The 26,434-nt window shown below is 40.5% G+C and overlaps 1 protein-coding gene across 2 annotated transcripts; it reads right to left on the bottom strand.

Moving 5' to 3' along the window:
• Window positions 1–10,254: 10,254 nt before the first annotated feature.
• Window positions 10,255–26,050, bottom strand: arhgap1 (Rho GTPase activating protein 1). Of its 2 annotated transcripts, none has more exons than XM_070994233.1 (13): window positions 25,929–26,050; window positions 19,388–19,633; window positions 19,205–19,303; window positions 18,664–18,751; window positions 17,401–17,532; window positions 16,317–16,403; window positions 15,944–16,042; window positions 15,734–15,841; window positions 15,568–15,644; window positions 15,403–15,480; window positions 15,197–15,325; window positions 13,731–13,834; window positions 10,255–13,591 (listed from the first exon to the last, which is right to left on the bottom strand). In XM_070994233.1, the coding sequence occupies exons 2-13, from the start codon at window positions 19,509–19,511 to the stop codon at window positions 13,424–13,426; spliced, it is 1,293 nt and encodes a 430-aa protein (XP_070850334.1). In that variant the 5' UTR covers window positions 19,512–19,633; window positions 25,929–26,050; the 3' UTR covers window positions 10,255–13,423. The 2 variants fall into 2 exon arrangements, with proteins under 2 accessions (XP_070850334.1, XP_070850336.1); XM_070994235.1 differs by lacking the exon at window positions 25,929–26,050 and adding an exon at window positions 25,236–25,253.
• Window positions 26,051–26,434: the final 384 nt, after the last annotated feature.

Raw genomic sequence — 26,434 nt, 5'->3', positions numbered from 1 at the left:
TATTATTACTAGTCATATTTCTATTACTATTTTATAGTTATTGTCATTATTATATTTATACTATAATACATATAATGATATACATACTGTACTGTCACATACTATTTTTGCTATTAGTCATATTTATATTATTATCATAGCTGCTAATGTTATTAATGTCATTGCTGTGCATGTCTTGAACTGAGTTGAATATACTGGGACTGCAGTTAACCCCCTGCATCAACCAGCCTAGTGCTGACTGTAATTCCCCAAATTGCCTTTCATTTGAACTCACTTTATTGATGACATTTTGGTCCATAGAAATTGATTAGGAAACACTTACATAGACTTTATAGCACCAGCCTAATATGTAAATATAGCTAGGGGAAAACACTGCTGTGCCATCCACACAAAGAACTAAGCTCTCTTCACTCTTGCACAGTAATTCTAAATAAAATCCTGAATTAAGCTCTTCTAACTGTAAACATGCAGTACATTTACACGTGTCACAAATGCCTACATAATTCATCCAAACAGAAAGGAATCATGAAAAGAGTTAATTAGTATCAAAAAATCGAAACTACTACATGTAACTACAATAAACAAAGATGCAGTTTCCCTCCTTTCTACTGGCTAGTGTGGTCATTATGTCTCTTGTCTGTGTCACCCTTGTCTGTCTTGTGTGTTTATGTGATTACTGCAGGGCGTGGGTCACAGGAGATCACAATATCTTTGCCTCTTTCCAATGGTACGTGACACACTGTAAGTTTGATAGTACTTCAATTTGTCTCCTCTGTTATGAACATGGTGGCTGAGTCACAGCTTACATTGCAGTACAGGACATTCGGACAGGGGGACATTATTATTGTTCTCACGGTGGTCAAAATGCTGTTTTGGATCAAAGTATTCATTCGAAGTCTTGGCCATCATTCTTGTCACTGAAAACAAAACAAAACAAAACAAAAAAAAAAAAAGCTGAGCAGTTAATCAGAAAGGTAATTGAAGAGAAAACAGATGATGACCAGCTGGTTTGTTTACAACTCTGGAATCCAGCTCTGCTGAGGATTTCCCATCATGCGTTTTTTCCCATTCCATTCTCTCCCTCTCTGCATGTGTGCTGGTGGAATCCCAGTGTTCATTGTGGGGTCCTTGAGGCTCAACCTAATGGTATTTCCACACTGCTTCTAGGCAGTTGTTATTGAAGGGAACCCCACTTAATGGGGCACACATCATGAAGGACTGGTTTAGTCATTTCCTGTGGTTCTTAATTGTGTTTGACCTGTTTTATTTGTATCTGACACACTGGGTGTTAAACTACTTTTAACCTTGTTTGTAGTTTAAATCCTTTTTTATTTCTACTGAGTCCAGCTGAGTCTGTCGACGGTTTTAAGATGCACCTGAAGACCCACTTTTATTCTCTGGCTTTTAATTGTTTTTAACCTATTTTTATATTCATCTGCTGCCTTGTGTTTAAAATGAGATTTTGCATTTAAATCTTGCTTTATTTCCATCACATCTTTTATACACATAGGCTGATGTGTCCTTATGCTTGCATGTGTATGCATGCACATATATGTCTGTCTTTGTGAAGCACTTTGGGGCAAAATCTATTAGAAATTATAAATTAATGAACTTTAATGTCTTTCTCTATCTCTGTCTTCCTCTCTCCCTCTACCACCTCTGCCTACCTTTCTCTCTCTCTCTCTACCTCTACCTCTCTCTCCCTCCCTCTTCCTCTCTCCACCTCTCTACCCCATAACAAAGATGGCCTGCTTTGTATGTAAAGTGTCCTGAGACACCTTCTGCTGTGATTCAGTGCTATATAAGTAAAACCGAACTGAAATTGAATTGATGGAAATTTGTTTGTATGCTGTACAATAGCTTCAAGTCATTGTTTAAAAGTTGAGCATGTTGAGATTTAGGGGATCTACTGGCAGAAATGTAATATAATAATGTGTGTGTCACAGACGAAGAGGGATTGAACCCAAATGCAGACCAAATGACAGAGCTGGTGCAATTCAGGAGGGTGAGGGTCAAAAGCAAACTGAAAAGTCCAAAGAAAGAGAGCTGTAGTCCATTGATGAGAAAACGAACAAAGTCCAAAATCAATCACCTGAAAATAAGAATCATGTTTTTGGTACCTCAGAATTAACTCTTTATATCTTCAGGAGAAACACTGACTTTAAAGAGCACCATAGAGGATCAGTTGGTTGCAATCTCCAACATCTCCACTAGATGACACTAAATCATGCACACTAGAGCTTTTATAAAATTAAAGGTACATTGTTGGCGCAGCAGGTAGTGCGCGTGCCTCACAGCAAGAAGGTTGCCGGTTCGATCCCCGGGTCAGGCGGGGCCTTTCTGTGTGAAGTTTGCATGTTCTTCCCGTGCATGCGTGGGTTCTCTCCGGGTACTCCGGCTTCCTCCCACAGACCAAAAACATGCTCATTAGGTTAATTGATGACTCTAAATTGTCCGTAGGTGTGAGTGTGAATGGTTGTTTGTCCTTGCATGTGGCCCTGCAATCGGCTGGCGACCGGTCCAGGGTGTACCCCGCCTCTCGCCCATTGTAGCTGGGATAGTCTCCAGCCCCCCGCAACCCCGAAAGGGATAGGCGGTATAGATAATGGATGGATGGATGTTCAAGGTTTCCTTCCCCCTTAAAATGTCAGTACCATCACCAACTCTGCCATTTAAAATTTACATTGATAAACTATTTGTAACATCAAATGCACCGAAATGAAGGAACATTTGTGCAAAGCTGCAAAATGTCTATGCTAAATTTATCTGTAAAACAGATAGACAGTATATTTTTTTTGTTTTTCTGACAACTAAAGCATGACTAACATTTTTTATTTGTTTATGTTTGTCTTTCAGTAACTCCGGTAACTTTAGTGCACATGGTAAAATAAAGGAAAAACCCTATGAAATCATGAAGGTTACAAGTTTTTACTGACACTGTTTTTGATTCAACCTCATGATCATTTTTAGGATGTAATTTGTGGTTCTGTTATACACAACATTATAAGGAGAGGTGTTTCTGTTATTTAGCTGACCATCTTTGATATAAATGTAATGGTCAAGCCGGAGTTCATATCTCAATCCAGTTCAGAATTTGTGGCTTGACATAAAAAATGCTTTTCACTCATAATCTCCATGTAACCTGACAGAGCTGGGACCAGACTGCAGACTCCAGATGTGCAAAGCTGATAAACACCTATCCACACAGTTTCAAGGCTGGAACTGCTGTCAAAGCAGTGTCTACCATATTCTGGCTTCCTTCTGTAGACAAACATTTTGTAATTTAAAATTCTTATTAATGTAATGGACTTTGTCGTTAAAGGGTCTTTTGTGTTGATCTGTGTGAAAAAAGTTGAATCTGTTTTGATTCAATACTGCAAAAACATGCAAACATCTAAAGGGTTTTGAGTACTATTTAAAGGTGCTGCATGTATTGACACATCTATACAGTGTTCAGTGAGGTATTTTCTTTAGGGCAGAACTAACAAAACTCCTCCCAAAGTGAACCAGTTTAACATTGCTTAAAGACTCTTTCATTGATTTTATAGAACTTTTTGCAGCAGAAAGCCTTTTTCCCACAGTAGCTCTGGCTGGCACTGAAGCTGGTTTACAGACTGATTAATGCACAATAGCCTTTGGATCCTAAATTACTCTCACAAGTGACAAGCCAAGCCATCAGCTCATACGGCATGCAAGCAAAGGAGAACACATCTATCTCTATTTCTGCTGATCCTTGCCCACGACTGAAAAATGTACTGAATTTGCATATGTTCTGCTCATTAGGTAATCCATGATTTGACTGTAGGTGAAATCACATTTCTTTAATAAATGGTAGGCTTTACCACTTGTCATTCAAAATCATCATTTGAGGAAGAAAGACATCAAAACTCAGATATCAAAATGCCACTCAATTTCAGTGTGGGTGCTCACTGCACAGTGCTCTACTGCCGCCTAGTGTCATTAAGCAGGACTGATCCTAACAAAACCAAACTCTGATTTGCACGGCAGCAGTGTGATAGCAATATGAAGCCAACAGAGTACAGTTTGAAGAGTAGAAATCTGGGATCATAGATGTTATGGTCCCAGGCCGAAGGCCACAGGCTCAGTTGCAGAGGTCTGTGCTGCAGCATTGAGCGAACGCACCAGGTGTGGTGATGTAGCCCTGACACACCACCATGTTCATGCACTGACGGAACGAAGAACCTAGAAAAATGAAATGTATTTGCATCTTTTTAATATATATGAATGAATTATTGAATATTAAGAAATTAAGAGAGAATTGATCATTAACAACAGAATATGGTTATTATCTTTCTGGTGCACACTTACTCAGCGGGCCTTGTAGGATGACAGCACCACAGGCATTAGCTGATCCTGAACAGGTCTGAATGCTGGTAGGGGTGCAGAGGCTACTCTCCTTTGAGAAGCAGTAGTTACACCTCAGTGCTTCACCTGGGATGAACACACGAACAAAGGGAGCAATTCACAATTAAAATGAAAAGCATCTGTAAACATGGAAAATAAGAGGTTGTCTGTTTGCTGATGCTACGTTTCAACCCACAAGGTCTTTCAGCAGGCAAAGCTTTTTGTCTGACTATCTATCCAAATTTTTTCTGTTCAAACAAGGACCAAGATCACAAAGACTGCAGCATTTCAGTGATCACACACTCAAGGCTCGGCCATTGGTCCTTCATCATCAGTTTGTCTGGTCGATGACCATGTTTTTTGACAGATTTTGCCCATTTCTAATAGAAATGTGAATCTCATTTCCACTAATGTTGTACAGCCAATTTGTTCTAAATATAGTCAAAATTCATATTCATATTCTGTTATTCAAAAATTCTATCATGTCAGACTTTTAGAGATTTGTGTGAGATACATGAACTGACACTAAAGACAATGATGATGATGATGACGATGATGATGATGATAATAATAATAAACTGACAAACAAAGTAGGGTTGTGCCCCCTGGGGGACTTGAACCCTAATAATAAGATGGCTTAAACAGTATAGGGTTCAAAATTTCAATTGTTTTCACACAATGGGGCTCTAGGCTTGAGCCCAAATACTGTATGTAAAGTAATAGAACACATATAAACACAGTATGTCTGTGTGTGTGTGTGTGTGTGTGTGTGTGTGTGTGTGTGTGTGTGTGTGTGTGTGTGTGTGTGTGTGTGTGTGTGTGTGTGTGTGTGTGTGAGTGAGTGTGTGTGTGTGTATAAGAGATAAGTAGAGAACAGTACTGTCCAATCAAAAGCAATCAACTATACAAACAGAAAACAGCAGTTCCAGCATTTGTCAATTCAATTCAATTCAACTTTATTTGTATAGCGCCAAATCACGACAGAAGTTGTCTCAGGACACGTTCCATATAGAGCTGGTACAGACCAAGCTCTTCATTTGTGATTAATGTCTAACTTGACTGCTGGAACACTCTAGTTTCCCTTTGGGAATAATGAGGGACTCATTGCATACATGAAAAGGAACACACATACCTTGATACAGGGTCAGCATGAGAAGGAAGGCACACACAGCAGCTCTCATTTTGTAATCTAGATACAAAAGAATACATAATAACACCTTTGAGGACATTTTTGGTTGTGATCATTATGATCTTGTCTGTTGGATGATAAAAACACCTCACTGTCTCTGTGAGAGAATAGTTTCCGAGCTGTTTGCCACTCATTCCCCTGGTATTCTCCCACTAAAATAGTGGAGCTAATGAGGAGAGGCCAATAGGGAGGCGAGTTTTGTATTGTGATTACATGATTACACCGATGCTGAACTGACAAGAAGACTCTTGACATGTGCTGCCTTTTATCTTGTGTTTCTAGAATAGTGCGTTTTTCCAGGAATTGTTAACATACTATTAATAAAGAAAGTTTCGCATGATATTTTCCGCAGAGATGAGATCACTCCACCAAAAATGATATGCTATAAATGATCTCTCTTTGGCTCCAGCCTCCAGTCCTTAAAATTACATTTAACATTTGATTCACTTGTGTTATTGCACACAGGGTGTCGCTTTCTAAAAATTCTGTTGCAAACCATTTCCTTTCGATCACTTCTCAGTATGGCCTCATGAGTGTTCCAGGTTTGTGTGTGTGTGTGGACACACCCACTCTGTGGCGACTTGCCTTCCTTTTGGGGACAAAACGCAAGTCCCCATAACGTAAATCCAGACCGTTCTCATTCCGAGGTTGTCTGATATTAATGTTCTGTCAAGTCTTCAATGTCATAGGCATAGAGACACACAGGGCTTTCAACTTTCAACCCATCTGCATAGGGAGGAGGTCCAAGGTTGAAGACTTGGTTTCAGGTTTGTGTAAGGTTAGACTTAGATAAAGCGCAGTTAGGCTTAGGTTAAGGTGAGGATATAAGAGAGAGAGAGAGAGAGAGAATGTTAGAGCTAATGTAATCAGGCTAACTGAAGCCTGGTTTCATCATATAGTGTAACAGGAGAGGCAGTGACCTACAAATGACAATAACTGTACAAACCATTAAGATAGCATTTCTGAAGAATACGACATGAGCAAAACAGCCTTAACATCACAAAGTATGCAGTATGGAAAGCAGGTGGATGGGTTGTTACCTTGTTCTCAGGTGCTCAGTCTGAAACGTGTATGCCTGTGTTCAGCACAGGAGTACTGGCTTTGCACGCTTCTTCTGTCTTTTATTATCGTTGTGCAATCAACCACTATCTGTGCTGACAGGCTGTGACTGGTTGAGGTCGACTGCAACGTAACGGACTTTCTGCCTGTGTTGCAAAAGATAATCTCCAAAGAATGTTCTCAACAATCACTTTTGCAAAGCAACTTCATTTGTTATTCATTCTTTTCAATCTGTTCGTAATTATTGTTATTAATGTGCTTTTATCGCATATATAGCAAGTATACTCCAATGGGCACTTAATCAAACATACACTTCTTAAAAATAGACATTTCTAAATGGATTTTTGCATTCAAGTTACATTTGAATACTACTTGTAGTACTCAAGTGAGTAAGTAGATTTGTCTTCACTCTATATTTGTGTCTGAAAGTCTGAAAAAGTTTTCTGAAAGTGATTAAATGTGTTCTTTTCAGAGTGTATTACTGTCTGTATTAACACAAAGTCTAACCCTTTATGAAAAGTATGCTGAAATTTGAATTTTACTTAAATATGTTTGTTAGTATAATCACTAAAAGTGTGCTGCTTATTCAAAACTGTATATATTTTTGTGTATAATATTTTACATAGTAATTTTTATGCTCTTCTATAGCATATATTCCTGCAAATTACACAAATCCTCCAGTGAATTGAATCTATATGTCTGGAAACATTTAGAGCGTTCTACTTTAATACATTCAAAAACGTGCTCTCTGTTCAACTTCAAGAAACAGAGAAACAAACTGGTTGTGGTTTTTAGAAGAAATCAGTGCATATACAACTTGCTTTGTACCTACAACCACACTAAAGCATCATTCCAGTGCATATCTTTGGATTACGACAATCAGCAGATCAGTGTCTTTCCACTTTGTTTGGTAGAGGACATTAAGTTATTCCCTGGTCTCAACCATGACACACTTTCTTTTGGGGTTCTTTGCACAAGTTTCTGTCATCAAGCTCTACAACGGAGCTCTTCTTCTCCTCAAGCTTCTTGTTTTTCAGAAGAGTGGGAACGTGTGTCATCGGAGAAACGGTGGTAAAACTTCCTAAAGTGACACTAGACAGTGAATGGAAAGTTACTCATGTTTTGTCCAAAGAAACACAAAATGAGGAAGTCACGTAGGCAAAAGTGTTTGACATCAATCATCTGAAAAGTGCATTTTAAAACATTTAAAAATTGAATTTGAACTTATTTCACTGTAGTATATTTATTAAAAGTATGCTTTCAAGTTATTTAAAGTAAGTACACATTTAAATTCAAATTGATGTGGGACCTCCTGGAGACTGCAAAGCTCGCCTTACTGTTGTTTACCTTCAGAGTTCAATTTAATGTAAAACCAACTTCTGTAGTAACAAGCAGATATTGTCCTTTGCGTACTATATGTGTGCAGGAATATTTTACAAGACTTGTGTGTATTTGCTGAATACTTTACTCAACAGGCTCACAGAACCCTCCACGAGGCTAATCTCCAGATTGTTCATTTGCAAAAAACACTTGCATTACAATTGTATTATATCACCAATGTGTTGTAAACATACATAAACATACTTAAAACACAGTAAAATTAAAGTACACTGTAATTAAGTATGCTAATTTTATACAACAAAGGACTTGAAAATAAGTCTACTTTTCAGAAGTACAATTTATCACTTTTAAAAGTATTTGTAATTTAGTACAATTTTTTAAAGTACACTTAAGTACAATTTATAATACACATTTTTTTCAAAGTACTTTGAAATACAACTTTAAGTGTTGCAGAATAAGTGTATTAATTTTTAATACATTTAAGTAGAACTTATGCGTCATACACAATTTCACTTACGCACAAAAAGTAAAAGTGTACTTGTAATGAGTTTTCTATACTTAAATTATAATTTCAATACATTTAAGTATACTACTTTTTGACCCTTTGAAGTATGTACTGTTGCATGCAGTGTACATACAGTTGTGGCATACTGCTTAATCGTAACATTGTGCCTTGAACTTTGACCCTCTAGCTCATGCATCCAATGCCCGTAGTGCACGATTTGAAGTAAACACAAAGAATACGCAACTTGGATGCCAAGACAGAGGATATAACTGTATGTATTGTGATGTATTACATCCTTCTGACATCATAAAGCTGTTGATCACACAACATTACAGCTTTTTCTCTGGTGCAGCTGCTGATTTGACTACTTCAACAGGACTTTTTCATGGGATGTTTTTTTTGCACACGCCATGCTTATGTGAAATTAATTCCTCCGCGTTTGACCCATCCTGGTAGACCTTCCTCGCGGCAGACCAAGAGCGGTGGGCTGCCAGCCAACAGCGGCGCCTGGGGGCCCAGTTCCTTCCTGTCACCATTGGTCAGGTGGTGATCTTCTTGCATGTTTTTAGTGTTTTTTTGAAGGGGGAAACCCCAGGTGAACACGGGGAGGACATGCAAACTCCACACAGAAAGGCCCCTTTCCTTGAGCAGCAGCCGAAGGCCCACAGCGCCCCAGGTGGGAATCGAATCATGTTCCACCATACCCCCCCCCAAAAAAAAAGGAAAATGTAATGTGTAACTACTTAAATGACTTCATCAGTCATGTATTGGTTCCTTTTTGATTACATAATTACATGATTATGTCATTTAAACCAATGAAAACCAGTGAAAACCTTGTAACAGTACTCAATAATGATTACTGTCAAATGTTTATGAAGAATCCTTCATTTACATACTGTTCTTTGTGTGTGAGTGTGTGTGTGTGTGTGTGTGTGTGTGTGTGTGTTATGAAAGCCATGTTACTATAAATATATATTATGTGTGAACTTTGCCATCATCATCATCATCATCAGGACAGTCAAACCCAAGCTTTCATTCACCATTTATTGTTTGCACACATTGATATTACAGTATTTTACCATTATATCATACATATAGAAGACTAAGATCCACAACATATCAAAAGTAAAGGATGAGAAGTTAAGAAAATAACATAAGTATCAATATATCAGCATGGAAACCAAATCATTTCTCCCACAGAGAAATATTGTTCACTGTCAACATGACAACAGTTACAGTACAGAGATCATAGATTAGACAGGGCTGTAATAGATCAGCACAGCTGAGGAGGAACAGTGTTATAGAAATTAAATAAACAAAAATTGTACTTGGCTGAAATTATTGTACAAATGACATAACTGGCAATTAAATGAAAATGGCTTCATCTAAAACAGCTGATCCTAGTTGTACAGGGATGTATTAATTTGACTGTGTCTGGATCATAAATTTGGTTTGGATTTGGTTGACTAGATATTGTAAAAAAAAACTACTGAAAGAGGGTTAAATAGCAATGCTGAATTTGAAAACCTTCAATCTGATAATCCAGAGATTAAAGACAGATTTGGGATTTGTAAAAAGTCAAGGATTCAAGTCAAAATTCTGACTTTCAAATCTTTAATTTCAGAATTCATTGTTTAATCTTTGAGATTTAATTGCAGATTAATAACAAGCGGTAATCATTTCATATTTATGAGGTCACTTTTCTCAAGCCTGTGATCATCCATTACAGCTGAGCTGCGTTCAACATGTCTGCCTGTTAACGTGCCGCTTTGAGCAGAGTCTAACGCACAAACACCAAAGCTTTGTTGAACGCACCTCGCGTCATTTTAATCTATGGCAGAATGGGCACACTGGCACTTTGATGGCTAATCACATGATCACTTGGGGTTGAACAGATAAGGCACAAGCATGCACGCACACACACACGCACACAAACATACAAAGGAAAATTTGTATGTCCAATTTTTTTCAATGAGAGAACAGTTCTAGAGCTTTGTCAACCGTTCTAAAGAGATTCTTTTTCTCATGACATCAAATAATAAAAATCACTAAAATTGGAGTCACCACGTTTCTGCTTCTTAACAACACACGCACGCACATTTGAACTGACAGGAGCCCTAGTTTGGAATTTTCTTAACTATACATCTAAACCCCAACAGCCATACACATTTTGTTGATATGTGCTGGGTCCAGCTGAGTAAGCGAATACACACAAACACACACTTAGATACACCCACATATACACCAACAGCATGTCAGTTACCATGACATTGGCATGACAGGGAGTTTCAACACATAAACATTTTTTTTTGTTTTGTTTTACTCTCAGTCAAACAAAGTCTCTGATCTTTTGGTGCTTTTCAGTCCGATCATATCAAGAATCGTAGCAACGTTACAACACTACTGTTTCAACTACTTGCTAGTGTTTTGGCCGACAAGATGAAAGATTTAACAGCATTGTTTTCTTTACATCATCTGCGTGACTATTTTAATTTTACACAGAGCGGAATGCTTAAAATGAGCTGAATCTGGAGACAAATGGCAAAAATGAGAAAAAGCTTTTTAAATTAAGGCGCTGGGAACTGAACGAAGACCAAAATAAAGCTTGACAGTGCACCAGAGTACGTATAAGAGATGAAATACAACTTCACCTGAGAACTACATTTACACGGCTCTTATCTTTTAGCCAAATTTAAACCCCAGTTAAGGATGCTGTTAATGTGGCCAGATAGTGTTGCTACACTGGGGCTACATGGAGCTTTAACAGCAGTGACACTTCCACCAGCGTACCTGTACCATTAGCCACCAGGTGATCTATGACCTTTCATGGTACAATGTGGAAAATATGGCCACCAATCGACTTGACTCGGAACAATCAGAGTTCCCTCTGCTGTAAAGCCCGTTTGATGGTCCTATCGCCTGCTCACAGACTGAATAGAAACCTGGTCATGCATTGATGGGAGCTCATGCAACAAACATTTGGTGAATTGAGGCTGAATACGACAAATAAATTCATTTGAATTGAATGTATTAATAAAAGAACTGAGCAGTACAAACAACGTGAAAGATGACAGCATACACACTGAAATGACCCCAAATTACGTTTGCTCGCAGGTTAGCATGCTATACCCACATGTGCTCCCCATGCTAACATATCTTGGCTACACAACTAAGACTACAGATCTTCTGTGCTGAAAGGATGGCATAAATGGAAAATAGAAGTGCAGAACCTGAAGTGTAGGCCATCTACAGGGTACAGGTTAGCATCGGCTATCACTGTGATGCACACAAAGGTGATGCCGCATGGCTAAAGATGGTGGCTGGAATGAATGACGACAAATGAAAGCAGCCAACACAGACGCTACAGCACTAAAGCTACACAAGCTTTCATTAATCCAGAAAAGGGGCTAAGAAGTGGAATGACTGGAATTAAAACGAGCGGCAAGTATGACTATTGTTGTAGTGGTGGAATTAGTGCTCACAGTGGGTACATATGAAGAAAGTGCTGCTATGAACTGCGAACAGGAGAAAAAAAAAAATGACTCTGCGTCTACTTGTGTTCCTGTTTGTACTCCATATGAAGATTTATCAGCTGTTTATCCTGTACCACACACACACACACACACACACAAAAAAACAGCTAGTCCGACGAGCTACAACGAGGCGTGACAAAATCACGGTTAATACTGAAACCAGATTTTAGTCAATTATAGTGTTGTGACAGGGAAAAATGTGTGGAATACAATGTTAAAGTCAAATATAGCAAGAAGAGACTATCAGGGTTCTATATATGACAGAGCTGTGAGTCTGGAACCTAAGCCAGGCCCAACACTCTTTGCACCTACATGCACAGCTAATTTTGGGTTCTAGCTTTTAAATGATCTGCTAGTAGAATCATACATCTCTTATTCCACTGGTTACTTTATTTACAGCATTTCATAGATTGTCATCTGGCGCCAAGTTCACCGTTTCGAAGTTGACCTGAGACTTTCAAGGAGATGCAAATTCACACCTCCATCCTTTCCTCTCTTTAGTTTGGGATCAGGGGATTTTTTGCTTCATTATCCATAGTTATTATTCATGTATTATCACCCTTCCCCTCTCTCTGTGTCTTTCTATGAAAGCTGGAGGCCAGTTCTTTTTTTTTTTTTTTTTTTTGGCACTATCAAGAAAACAGCAGAGTGACAGACTGACAACACCGACAGCACAGCACAGACATAAAGAGAGAGACTGGGGGGGCGTCTAAGTCTGACTGCTGTTAATCTCCAGATACAAAGATGATAACCAGACTGTTCTGGTCGGGCCTGAGACACACTTAAGTACAGTTCTACACGCATGCAGTTAGGACTCAAATTTCTGAAGGGTTGTTTGGGTGCAAAGTGGTGGAAGAGTCAGAAGTGTACTGCAGTTTGCCTGGACTGCAGCCAGTGTTCGTATGGGACTAACTCTGCATTCACACTGGGACAAATCAATCCATATTTGACTTTATGTCCTGAAAGATACACTCCCTGATTACGCAAGTGCACTTAAAAGTGCACAAAAGGCAACACCAAAGTAAAAATACCAGGCAGACGTTGCCCAGAGACCTATGTCCAAGTGACCCAGTGTGAGTGGACAGTCAGTCAACTATTTATCAGCTGCTGTCTTTTGTGCTGTTTCATGTATGCACCATTTCCATCCACCTCTGTTCTTGCCTGGAGACAGATGGAAATGGAAACGCGAGCTAGGAGCCAGCACCAGTCCAGACCGCTTGACAAGACACTGCTAATGGGCCAATCAGAATGTAAAGAGTGGTGGGAGACAAAAGATCAAATGTGACGATGGAAAGTCAGATGAAGCTGGCCTGTCTAAGTGCGGTTGGTGGAGAAATAACCTGATGTGCTGACAAACTGAATGCAGTAGGGGGAGGGTGGTGTCAGGGGTGTTTCTGACAGGAAGAGAGGCTGCGAGGTGATGGGGCAGATTTAGGTGAAGACCAGATGCTGCTGGTCTAGCAGGGTCCTGATGAAGTTGTTGATTGGCCCAATAGCACTGAGTGACAAGGCGTTGTCCCGTGCCCACAGCAGGTTAGGACCAAACACCACAGCCAGGTTGCTGTTGGTCATCTTATTCACCTCACTGTTGGCTGATACCTGAAAACACACACACACACACACACACACACACACACACACACACACACACACACACACACACACACACACAGTCGGTAACAGACTGGTACAAAGTTCTGGAAGGCAATTAGTGGGAAGTGTAGAGTATCAGTGCTACCTGTGCCAGGAATGTGATGAGGTACCGCAGTGATGCATAGTTCTCCTCCGGCAGTGACTCCACCAGGGTCTTCATGACTGTCACCTGGCTGTCACTGGGTACAGCTGGAACCCACCAAACACACACATCACTGTCATTCAGGATATAGATGATGTAGATGTTTCCCTTTATAGCATGAGAGAGCTGTCACTCTGCTTGTCTCTGTTAGTAGACTCCAGTCTGCAGTTCAGCAGGCCATACATTTCACTGATAAACCACAGAATTGCGTCAAGTAATCGCCAAATACAAATTCTTTTCCATTTCTTCTCATCTATTGTCCTCTTTCTCACATTCAAAAACCAGTATACAAACACAAATGGATCCTGGATCATCTGGATGAATACATACAAGAGCTTCAACAGAATCCGCATCATGAACGACGACAACAAAGACAATGTGAAAACAGGCGATGCCAGCTTCCCTCCAGACAGCAAGAGTGATGGCGCAGACCCTAGTTTCCGCCAGCGTTCCCGATCAAAAAAAACAGATGACCCTGAAAGACCAGTCAAGGAATTCATGACTGAACAGCTCCAAATGTTGTTTACATTACATTTCACCACGTATGCCACCTGGGAGCGAAGAACACCAACAAAACGACCGTGGCCAATGATCGCAAAGCACGACAAACAAACAAAACAAGTTCAGCAAGAAGGCAGGCAGCTAAAAGGAACTGACTGACGGACCGCAGGCTCAGCGCCCATCATGCAAAGACACAAACAGCAACTCCCAATGTGAAAACAAACAATGGAAGAAAGAAAAAAAGCTGATGTGCCATGCACACACGATTAATTTTTTTTATCATTTTTAGGGACATTACATAGACTTGCATTCATTTCCTGGAGGCTTACCCTTAACCATAACCATAACCACTACCAGCAACTCAATTATATCTGATATTTCAGACTCAAAAATCCACCCCATCATCATTTAAGACCATGTCCATTTAACACTTAGACGGAAGAGAACCAGTCTACATAAACCCAACACCAGATGGCACTTTAAACAGCTCTCCTCCTGACCCTGACTCATTACGATGGAGTGGGCATCCTCCCTTAGAGACAAATTATTCTTCAAAAGGCATCACTAACTCTTCTGTGGGAAACAGTGAAGGCAGTTTTAAGAGGTACAATTTCATTTTCAGCTCATTTCCGGAATTTCCCCTTGCAGGGCTAAAAAAGGAATATTGAAAAGAAGACTTTTTCAGTCACCATAATATTATTAAGGGGCATAAAAAGTGCCCCTGGTGGCTGGAGCTCCATTTGGGGTGCTCGGAAGGTTCTCTCTGGAACATGACGGCACGGCAAAGGAAGGCTGGGTGATTCTTTTCCTCATTTCCTCTTACTTAAGACTTTTGTCCTTATTTGTATACATGACCATGATATTCAAAAACAACGAAAATAGAAAAAGTACTGATCGTTTGAACATACAGGCGAAGTTGACGATGTCATTATAGAGCTGGTAGGTCAGCAGGGGCTCAGGCAGTTCCCTGAGGAACGTCTTCAGGATCACAGCGGCCAGGTGAACGTCTTCCATCTCGCGGAAATCCACTGTTGCACCTGCAAAACACACACAGTGAGACAAGTAGCAGCTACAAGTTTACACAAGGCTGCTTCAACAGGTGTGTGGATCCTACCTGAGTTGTATTTGAGCTGGACCTCCTTCACCAGAGTCACATTGGCAGACCGTCTGAAGATGCCCTCAATCTCCAAACCTGACACACGCACACACACGACGTTGAACAACAAGGCCATTCTGACTGGCAGAATTTACTGACTGAACTACAGTCGAGATAGGTTACCTTGCTCCGAAAGGAAGCTAATGGTGTCTCTCATGACCACAGGAACGCCGTCACCATCTGGGCTCCTCTGTCTGAGCCTGATGCACACGGTGGTAAAGATAAGAAGCTCAGACTAAAGATTTGGAATACAGGCAGCGTTATTGGAAGCTGACCGGTGCTAACTTACAATGGGAGTGGCACCCCAAACACCTGGTTGGGGAGGGGAGGACTGCGAGGAGGAGACATGGGAGGCTGGGTGGTTGGCTTCATCGACGCTCTCAACTTGTTGTCGTACCTGATGTAAACAATGTTAGATTAATGAGAGATGTTTCAGTTTAGATGATTTCCATTAGGGAAAGAATGAAATACAAACACTGCATCCATTGTGTCCTCTTACTCTTTGACACGGGTCGGGATGAGCAGCTGCTCACACTTGACCACGTCCTCCAGCTCACTCAGGTAGCTCACGTAGTTGATCTTCCTGCCAAACTTAAAACTGCATAGACAGAGAGAGACAGAGAATCATTTAATTTCAGTTTATCATTTGCTGCGTCCACATTCAGTGAGCAGCTGTTGATGATGACCGCGTGGTTAAGACAAAATACGACTCTTTTTAAAAGAAACGGACAGCAGAAAAGGGCAAATTGATCGGCGTTAGTGACTGATTTATATGAAAAACTAATCAGCAGATCAATCGATAATGAAGATAGCGGTTGGTGAAGCATAAAGCAGCTGAACGTCATGTTCAGAAAAATTATAGAAAAAAGAACCTGATGATAGGCTTGAAGAGGATCAGCAGGGTCTTAATAAACATGGTGGGATGGACGATGTACAGAGCCTTGATGTTTTTCTTGTACCTGAAATCACAAACACGTGAAGATAAAAAAACTGTACAGACGATAAGGATAACATGCACATTTTCCCCTTTGGAGGCGCCACCTTTGAGGTGATGCTTACTTTACTGACCTAACCTCTGACACGTGTTGCTGGCATCAATTCAAATAAGGTAAAACATTGCATATATATATATATATATAATTACATATATTGTCTTTGTACTGTATGTGAAAAAGGATTTGCAAATTATCACTTCAAATCAAAATAGCAAGTTTTGTTTTCTTCTAAAAACCAATTTTATATTGATGATAAACACTTGAACAGGAAGGATGCAATTGGGACAGCAGCGTACTTGATGACGTTGGCAGGACGACACATCTCTGAAAACTCCGGAGCAAATTTTAAACTATGCACTATGGTGATGAATCGACCACAGATTTTAAGTTGTAACATCCACTTTCTCACATAAAATAATCTTAAAACTTGTAACTTTCAGTTGCGAGTCCTCTCCTCCGCCATTGTTGCTACGAAGTGCATTCTGGGATACGTGGCTGCCCCAAGTCCACACAAGTCACCACCCGATGCATCCTCGATAAAATGGGAGGTGCCATAAACATATCCGGGTACCTGACTGTACTTGGCGAGATGCGGACTTTTGAATTGGAACAGTACTTGGACTGAGACTGATGACGTTTCTCAAGTACACAAGAACACAAGTACAGAGAAGAGCGCATATTGAGAAAGACTTTTTTCTTTAATAACTGCTCCATATAAAGGCACATGTCTGTCAAGTACACTGTTTTTCTCCACACACACAGAAATTAGCTGTCGTACGGCCCAATTTAAATCGTGCAAGTGGTTTTGATGGTGTGGTGATTAATATATACACTCAGAGCCAATCATATAACTGCGAAACAGCTGAGCCAATCACAAAGAAGCACAACATCAACAGCTTGAGAAATGGAAAGCTGCTTCTTCAGGAGATCAGTCATTTAAGACGTGATGGTCAGTGCTTACTTTCTATCAAACTCCCTGTATGCGTCTCGTAGCCAGCTCAGCGACGGTTTGTTTTCACTGGTTAGCCCATGATGGAAATAGATCAGCGTGTAGTCACTTTCAACATACTGATCCAGCGTTCCTTTAAGATACCTGCAATGAAAAAATAAGTCATCCAAATTCATTGTCATTTACAGTCTTCATGAAACAGCATTACGGTGACAGAAAAAGCCAAAGGTGCATTTTAGTGCCCCAATGAGGAAGTTATTGAGACACTTCAAAAGACCAAAGAGTCATGTCCTGTTTCGCAATGGGTCAAAGATGTAGATGATGTCACCACAATAGCACCACAGGGTTTTCTATGGTGCTCCTGCTCCTGCACGGCTGAAAAGCTGCTCATTTCATGTCCCATTGTTTACCTCTAACTGAATAAAAACATTATTGGCAATTTGCCCTGTGTATATGAAATATTTATATATATATAATATATATTGAGTACCATGCACATCCACAGCAATTAATGGACACCACAGGATAAAGTGGTCTTATCTTAGCTTAGCTCCCACCACTCAGACAAAAAATAATGAACTAAAGTGGACACTTCTGTAGTGCCTTGTTCTTTGTTTCCCACATGCCGATAAGTAGCATACACTCAGGCCTCTCTGTGCTGGACCACTGGCCGTCCTCTGATGGCTGTTTTTGGATCTGAATCATCACCCCTTTGGAATTTCAGCCTCTCCCTCTGTCCCTACTTTGCATGCTGCCCCATATCTCTCTCCCTTTGTGTCTTTGTTTATCCCCCTAACTAGCATGTATGATGATTTTAGATTAATATTACTGCTGTATTAATGTGCATCTTGCGGTTTCCAGCAAATCAAAGATGGGTTTTAAAATTGTTCATTTAGTTTAAGAGCTTTCTCAACCTACAAAGGAACACTTCATCTTCAGCGTATCACAAAGTTTGGAGATAGATGCTTTTCACCAGATGGAAAGGGCGTGAAAAACTGGAGCCCGAAAAATAACGAGTGACTAAAGCTGCCAAACAAATGCAGTGGAGTAACATGTACAATGTTTCCCTCTAGGATGTAGTGGCATGGAAGCACTAAGTTGAATATAAAAGAAGCTACAAGTACCTTGAATTTGTACTTAATTACAGTACTTGCATAAATGTACTAACATCGTACCAATGACAAGTAGACAGACTTGTCCTAAACCACATTGCAGGGGATCTGCAGCCTTTACAGCTCATTAAAAACTTCCCCTCCTTTAATCATGAGTACTCACATCAGCAGCTTCTGATGGTCCAGTTGATGCTGTGGAGGCATCCTGCAGGCATTGAATACAATAACCTTCCTGCCAAAGTTATCATCACCTACACACACACACGCACAGACATTCATCATTACCTATATTAGAACAGATTACTCTGACAGTATAAAACTGTTAATGCACTCAAAAAATGTGACAAACTGCAAATGAAGCTGCAACTTACTTACTATGATTACTGCATTTTAGGAATCATCAATTACTCCCAAAAAATCTAGTGTCAAATACAACCAGTAAAAGGTTAACAAATGTAGGTGGAGCCAACCTGGAGGTAGGTCAATTAGAGTCCTTGACTGGCTCTGAGAGGCTCTTTATAAATGAGGCACAATCTGATTGGACTAAATCGCCAGCAAGCTCGTCTGAGCTGGAGATGCTGTTTGACTCCCGTACCGACTGCTTTCTTGCAGAAATAGCGAGTCTTTCCTTCTCTAAACACTTTGAATTGACAGTCGACTATTCTGCGAAACTGTGAAGAGAGGTTTGTGATTGGAGGACTGACCTGCCACTTCAATGATCTGATGCCTGGCGATGTCATAGAAAGGATGGTCCCAGGGCAAGTGAGGAGAGCCAGCATTGAACTGCTGGGAGATGTCTGTCTCTGAAACACACACACACACACGCAAATGAAATAAAAAGTATATCGAGTTATTGTATTGAGAGTGTACTTATGGACCCATCTCACCTGATTTACTGAAAGTAGACTCATCAGCGGGCCACTGCTGGTCCTCAATCGTGGCCAGCTTCAGTTGTCCTAACTGTGTGGTCGCAGGGTCTTCACCCAAATCTACAAGCAGCTCCGACGACATCACACACACTGCTGGACGGCACTGCACGCACCCGTTCACACACACTGCACGGTGATGCCTCAGATATGAGCACACGCACCCATACACAACGCTGCAACTTCCACGGAGTCGCAGCCAGAGTCCTGCGAGAGACGGAGACACCTCAGGTCAGCTGAAACATTGGAAATGTTGGGATTCAAATCATGGATAATAAGGGAATTACAGCATGGTGCACTTCAGAAGAGAAAGGGGAGCTGGAGAGTTTCCAAAGTATGAAGGATAAGTATGATTTGGGGAAACATGATTTTCACAGATATTTACAACTAGGGACTATTATAAGAAGAAAATCAGAAGGGATCCCTCCATGGAAGTGTGGGGTGTAACTCAAATTCTAATCAAATCATACTCAGGAATTTCATTTAGAATTATAACGGCATTATACAAAGCATTGATAGCAAATAAAAATACAACAAATTATATAAAAGAAAAATGGGAACAGACATGGAGAAAGTTCTCTCGGAAAAATCTGATACGATTCTTTATCACGTCTAAAAACAAGAACAAATATTCAAATACCAAGTACTAGGGATGCACATGGTTAACTGTTTAACCATTAACCGATAACAGGAACGTACGTTAACCGATTAATACTAACAGTCAATTTTTTTTTTTTAGCTACGTAAGTCAATCAACTCATGGGGGCGTGTCGAGTTCGTAAGTTCGTGGCTATTACAACGGACTGCTGGACCGCGCTCACAACAGAGAGCCGTCCTGTTAACGCAGAGCATGCCAGGTAGACACACAGCTGATAACCTCACAGCTAAATTGGTTGATGCGTCCACGACAACGCGCGCAACATCGTGGCAGCCAACTCTCCCGGACGGGTCAGCTGGGACTCGATCCCCTGTTTTGCACATACACTGCAGCTGGCGGTAAATGACGGATTTAATGTGTTTGTGCATCGTGTTATTGTCCAGACACGCCGCGGGTCGTCCAGGTTTACAGTAAAATGGTTCGGAATGAAGCCGCATCATCCAGATAAACATTGAGCTCCATCAGAACTGTTTCAAAATCTGATTTCAGAAGCTAAAACTTTATTTTGGAAATGAATCAGAACACACAATTAAAGAAATCACCAGCGCGCTCGCTCTCGACATAATTTAAAAAGCAATAGGAGACGATTGAAGCCTACAGTACTGTTAATTATCTAAATGTTGTAGCTTTTTTTTTTTACATTTTAGATGAGTAATCTAACTATTTGCCGTCATTGTAAATCTGCAGTTCAGCACCGGACAGTGCCGAGTCAGTGACTCTTTGATTCCAACCTTTCCTCATATGGAAAGCCTTGTCGGAATGGTGGGACGTTTGTGTGTCGGAATAGCGGTATTTCGGGATGGTTATATGTCTAAATGGTGGTATGTCGGAATGACGGAATGTCGGAATGGCAGCATGTAAGGGCATTTAAATCTTATCGGTTAACGGTTATTAATCGTTAAAGGGCGTCGGTTAACGGTCATAAAAAAAATTAAAAATGTGCATCCCTACCAAGTACATGTGTTGGAGAGAATGTGGTGAATTAGAAGCAGACCATGGTCATATTTTTTGGAAATGTAATAAAATAGCAAGGTTTTGGGGAATAGTATACGATGTCCTGCAGAAGATGCTGGGTCAGAATATCCCCATGAACTGTATGACTCTATACATGTGTAACCTTGATGAAGGACATATACATATTGGAGATAGATATTTGGTAAAAAAATATTATTGATAGTGAGTAAGAAAGCTATAACTAGAAAATGGTGTAAGGTAGACCCACCCAACCAGGATCAATGGATGGCAATTGTGGAGGAAATCTGCATAATGGTGAAGATGACATTTTGTTTGAGGCTCCAAGTGGTGCAGGGAGAACAAAAATGGGAAAAATGGACAATATACAAGAACTCAAACAATGGCCGACCAACTACACGCAGTGTAGTGCGTGTGTCATGTCGTAAAGCTGCTGTGTCACAAGACTGCATCTAAACTGTTCTCTGGAAATGTCGCCACGACAACAACAACAGAAATACTCTCAGGTGATATATGTGTGCTAATCATTTCACTTCGGACAGCTTGGAGGACCAAACCAATGCAGAATTTGCTTCAGAGTAGCAGAACCACAGTGATATGATGGCAGGCAGCACTGTGTGCCGCTTGAATCCACTGACATGTAGTCATACTCTATGATACTCAATACTCAAGTGCAGTTTGGACATTTTACATTTCTCTATTGTCTGTTTTGAGCATTGACCTGGCATATTTAAAGGGTCAGTTTATCCAGGGTTTGTTTTCTTCGTCCATCCTGGGCTACTACTGAAACATACTGTAGCGGTGCCGGATGGCAGACTCCGCGGCCCTGCACTCTACAGATCAATTCAATTTCAATTCAATTTTATTTGTATAGCGCCAAATCACAACAGAAGTTGTCTCAGGACACTTTCCATATAGAGCTGGTACTGACCAAGCTCTTTTATCTACAAAGAAACCAACAATTCCCCCATGAGCAAGCACTTGGCGACAGTGGCGAGGAAAAACTTCCTGATCTTCCTGAATGAGCAAGATCTTGCTCATTTGAAGGGAATGAAAACACTACAATGCATATTTTCACGTGATTCTGCACTAATAAAAACAAATTATACCAATAGACCTGAATACAAGTGCATCAACTGCTACCAAATGCATAGACCAAAACAAACAGTGGCTATATAATGTCTATGTTTCTGTGTATGCACTGTACAAGGAGAGTGGTGTTCGCTTATGTGACATGCACAGTAAAACCAAGCATCTGAGGGAGGGATGATAATCCAGCCCTCCGTGCTGTATCTGTCCTCTGCTGTGCAGGCTTCCAGCAGCCCCAGCGACAAACTGGAGAATGCAGCAAGCTTGAGCCTGTAGCATAACCGCTTCAAATTAAAGGCTGCTTTCCTCTTCCTCTTCTCACACATTAGCTCTCTCCCTGCTTTCTATACTCACACTTCCTCATGTATTTCCCAACCCCCCACTTACTTACCCTGCTCTCTCTCTCTCTAACACACACACACACACACACACACACACACACACACACACACGCACACGCACACACACACACACACACACAGCGCCTCTGTTCTCTCTCTAGTACGTGACATTATGCTGGCTGACAGCATGTTGCTTTAAATAAATACTGCTACTAACCAACATTCAGCCTATTGCTGCTGACCAACCATACACGCGGATAGCAGAGCACAGATGCCGGGTTGTCAGTGAGCAAGAAAACGGGATTTTGGATGATGCAGACAGTAACGGGTTGCACAAACCCAGTGTGCTAACACTGCAGGTCAGCCAGTGTAGGTCACAGGTGAAGGCCGAGGACACAGCACCTGACTGTGGTCAGTAAAGACCAGCAGCAAACGTGAAACACATTCTGCTTTTATGAATCTATGCCGGACAAGTCTGGATAACTATTGTGTGCTTGTATGAAGGATGACAACCAATGATTTGTCATCAGCATGAAGCAATTAGTTGAGTATTATTTCACTGATGCGACTCAAGAGTAGAACATAGATCAAGTGATAACGAGAGGTCATATAACATGAGCTGTGTCTGAACACCAGACTAAAACTGCTCACAGCATCCACTGAGAAGAGGTCACATAAATCTGCATGACATAAATCTAAGTCATGACAACAGCTGTGCTGTATCATCGCCTGCATCAACATTAGGAATGAGGGATCGCAGAGGTCACTCACCTACCCTAATCCTCACTGTAACAACCCTGTATATGATGAAACACCATGTCACTGTTTCGAGATTTAGAAGACCATTTTGGATGTTTTTTTAGGTGTGAAAAATGCAGTTTTGGTGTTCCCAAGGTCAAGCTGAAGCATAAATATAACCCATATTTTGGATAATTCATTAATTAAATCAGTTAGGGTTAGGGTTCACTATGAATGTACATAGAGTCATAATTTGCAAGGAGATCTGAGTCACCACTTTCAGTAGCATTTAATTTCCAGAGGTGAGTATGCCCCACAGTAAACCCACTATCAACAGATTTGGGGGACATACCCTATATTTTACCTCATGCTGCATGGTGAATTAACAATGTTGTGAGTCTGTATTTAGTTTGCCGTGTATCTGATAAACCAACCACCCTATGTTATATTAAGAAGTCTTCATTTTTGAGATGGTTTCACGGTCATCTCCCACTAAAGTAGCACAGCTAACTGACAGAGGCTGGTAGGGATTTGAGGCGACATCTAAAATCTGTAAATTTTGCGTGGAAACACAGAAACTTGACGCTGAAGTGACAAGAAGACTGTTGACAAGTGGCGCCATTTATCTTGCGTTTCTAGACTAATGCGATTTTTAAAGAATTGTTCATTTGTCTGATTTCTTAAGAGGAGCTTGGCATAATATTCACCCCTTACCAGTTGCTTCCCTCAAAAATCACAACTGAATAATAATGTGTAAGTGATGTGTACATGTCCTCCAAAGAATACACAAATTAGCTGGGTGCTGACTTCTGTGTTTCCATTTATATAATGCATGGATGTCCACAGTATTTCACCTTCAACCGGGTATTTGATTCTGACCGCCAAATTAAAGTACTAACTGTAACTCATTTGTTTACTATGCAGAGGTGGGTCATGGCCGATCTACATGGCTTTAGGGTTAGGGTTATATGGCCGATTATTGGTTTGCATATCCCTTGTGTGGATAGGATTGGGATGGGGAAAAACCCAGCTTTAAAAAATACCCATGTATGTGTGGCCTAAGCATAAGATATGAAGGTCAGTCAACCCGCAAAACTCCAGTCTCAAAAACCATCAAACACTATGATTAAACTGACTCTCATGAAGACAGCCCTAGGAAAGGAAAACCAAGACTTACCTCTGCCATGGAGGATAAGTATATTATAATAACCAGCCTCAAAAATGGCCAATTAATGGCACCACAGATTAGAGGCCACATTAATGCTTCACAGAGTTCAAGAAGCGGACACATTTCAACATCAACTGTTCCGAGGAGACTGTGTAAATCAGGCCTTCATGGCTTAACTGCTGCAAAGAAACCACTTCTAAGGGAGATCAACGGAACAAAGAGGATTGCTTGGGCCAAGAAACACAAGGGATGGACATTTAAACAGTAGAAATATGTGCTTTGGTTTGACCAGTCCAAATTTGGCATTTTTGATTCCTACGATCGTGTCTTTGTGCGAAGCAGAGAAGCTGAACTGATGGTGTCTAAAGGTGTGGTACCACGGAGTGTATGGAGTAATTGGTGTGATGATGTTTTGATGACGATTTATTAAAAATTTAAAGCCAACTTAATCAGCATGGCTACCACAGCATTGTGCAGCAACACATCACCCCATCATCTGGTTTCTTTGACGGGACGATGACTCAAAGCACACCGCCCGACGAGGTGAGATCTATTTTACTTAGAAGGAGAGTGATGAAATGGTGCATCACATGAGCTGGTGTCTGCAATCACCTGACCTAAACCCAAATGAAATGGTGAAGAGACAGCAGCCAGCAAGTTCTCAGCATGTACAGGAACTCCTTGAAGCATTCCACGTGACCACCTCATGAAGTCCAATATTAAACATTTTTCATTTGATGACACCTTTTTTTTTTTACTAACTACATAATTCCATGTGTGTTATTTTATAGCCGCGTGACTTCAGTATTAATCTACAATGTAAATAAGGGAAAAAGGACTCACTGAGAAGGTGCGTCCAAAGTTTTGACAGGTGCTGTGGGTTGGGGTAAAATTGGATACGACAAGAAAGCTAAGACACACTAAACTGACAGATATTTAAGTTAGTTTGTCAAATTGCTTTCTCTCTCTCTCTCTCTCTCTCTCTCTCTCTCTCAGCAAGCAGTATTTGAGCAAATAATCTACAATACCGCTGACAAAAGCAACAAGTGAGCAGTCAGGTAACCGAGGTTTTTTTTTTTTTCTTTACTTTTACCGGGTTAGTCCGCCACAGAGAAGCATTTAAGCTACCTTAGCTATTTTGCTTTAGAAAAAGCTGAACGGGCTAACTTAGCAACCTTGCCTGACGAATGTTACAAAGCTGAAACACATTAGCAAATTGATGTAGCAAGCTAGTTTTGAGTGAGCAGTCATTTGGCAGTATGGCTGCATATGATGGATGGGCATACGCAGAACTTTTGTACGAACAATGCAGTATAGGAATTCATTCGTAAAGAGAACAACTGAAGTCACGGCTAGCTAAATCATATCACCGCGGTGTAATAAAAAAAAATGTTGCCACAACAAATTAGCCCTATGGTACTGTGCGACTGACAGCACACGACCGCGAACGCCTCTCGCGATCGTTGCGCTTCCGCCTTGTTTGTTTAGGTTCATATGACAGCTCAACAATGACAGTGCAATGAAATGTGTATTTACCGTTATTATATAGCTGCTTTGTAATCACCCGATAGGCTTTGTTGCGTATGAAGTCGCCGTATAGTTGATCAGCGCTGAGGACAGCAACAACTGCGTCAGTACCTCTTCCGGTGTGATATTTCCAAAATAAACGTATGCGTTTCTATCTATCTTGCATTGTGTCTGTCAAAATAAAAGCATTTGTAAGATGTGAGCGCCATCTCGTGGTCGTATATGGGGAATTACAATTGCAAAAAGCACTGTGAAGTGTCTGTCTCCGGTTCCATTCTCTCATTTTGCCTCTGATTATCCTGTACATTATTAATTTCCCCAAGTCTGGAGGTAATAAGACAGTTATATATTAGGAAGATTTTTAAGAGTTATATTTTATATACTTTATATACTTAGTTACATTTTAAGAATTGCTGTTATTCTATGTTTCTATATTCAGTTTTATTTTTGAGAACATTCTTCTCTCTTAGTTTTATTCTCATCCTTATTCTTCTTTATTGTATAGATTTTATGTT

Source organism: Chaetodon trifascialis, chromosome 24 (genome assembly GCF_039877785.1).
Source record: "Chaetodon trifascialis isolate fChaTrf1 chromosome 24, fChaTrf1.hap1, whole genome shotgun sequence".
NCBI lineage: Eukaryota > Metazoa > Chordata > Actinopteri > Chaetodontiformes > Chaetodontidae > Chaetodon > Chaetodon trifascialis.
The sequence above is the reverse complement of the archived record's forward strand: the minus strand, read 5'-3'. Positions and strand labels throughout refer to the sequence as shown.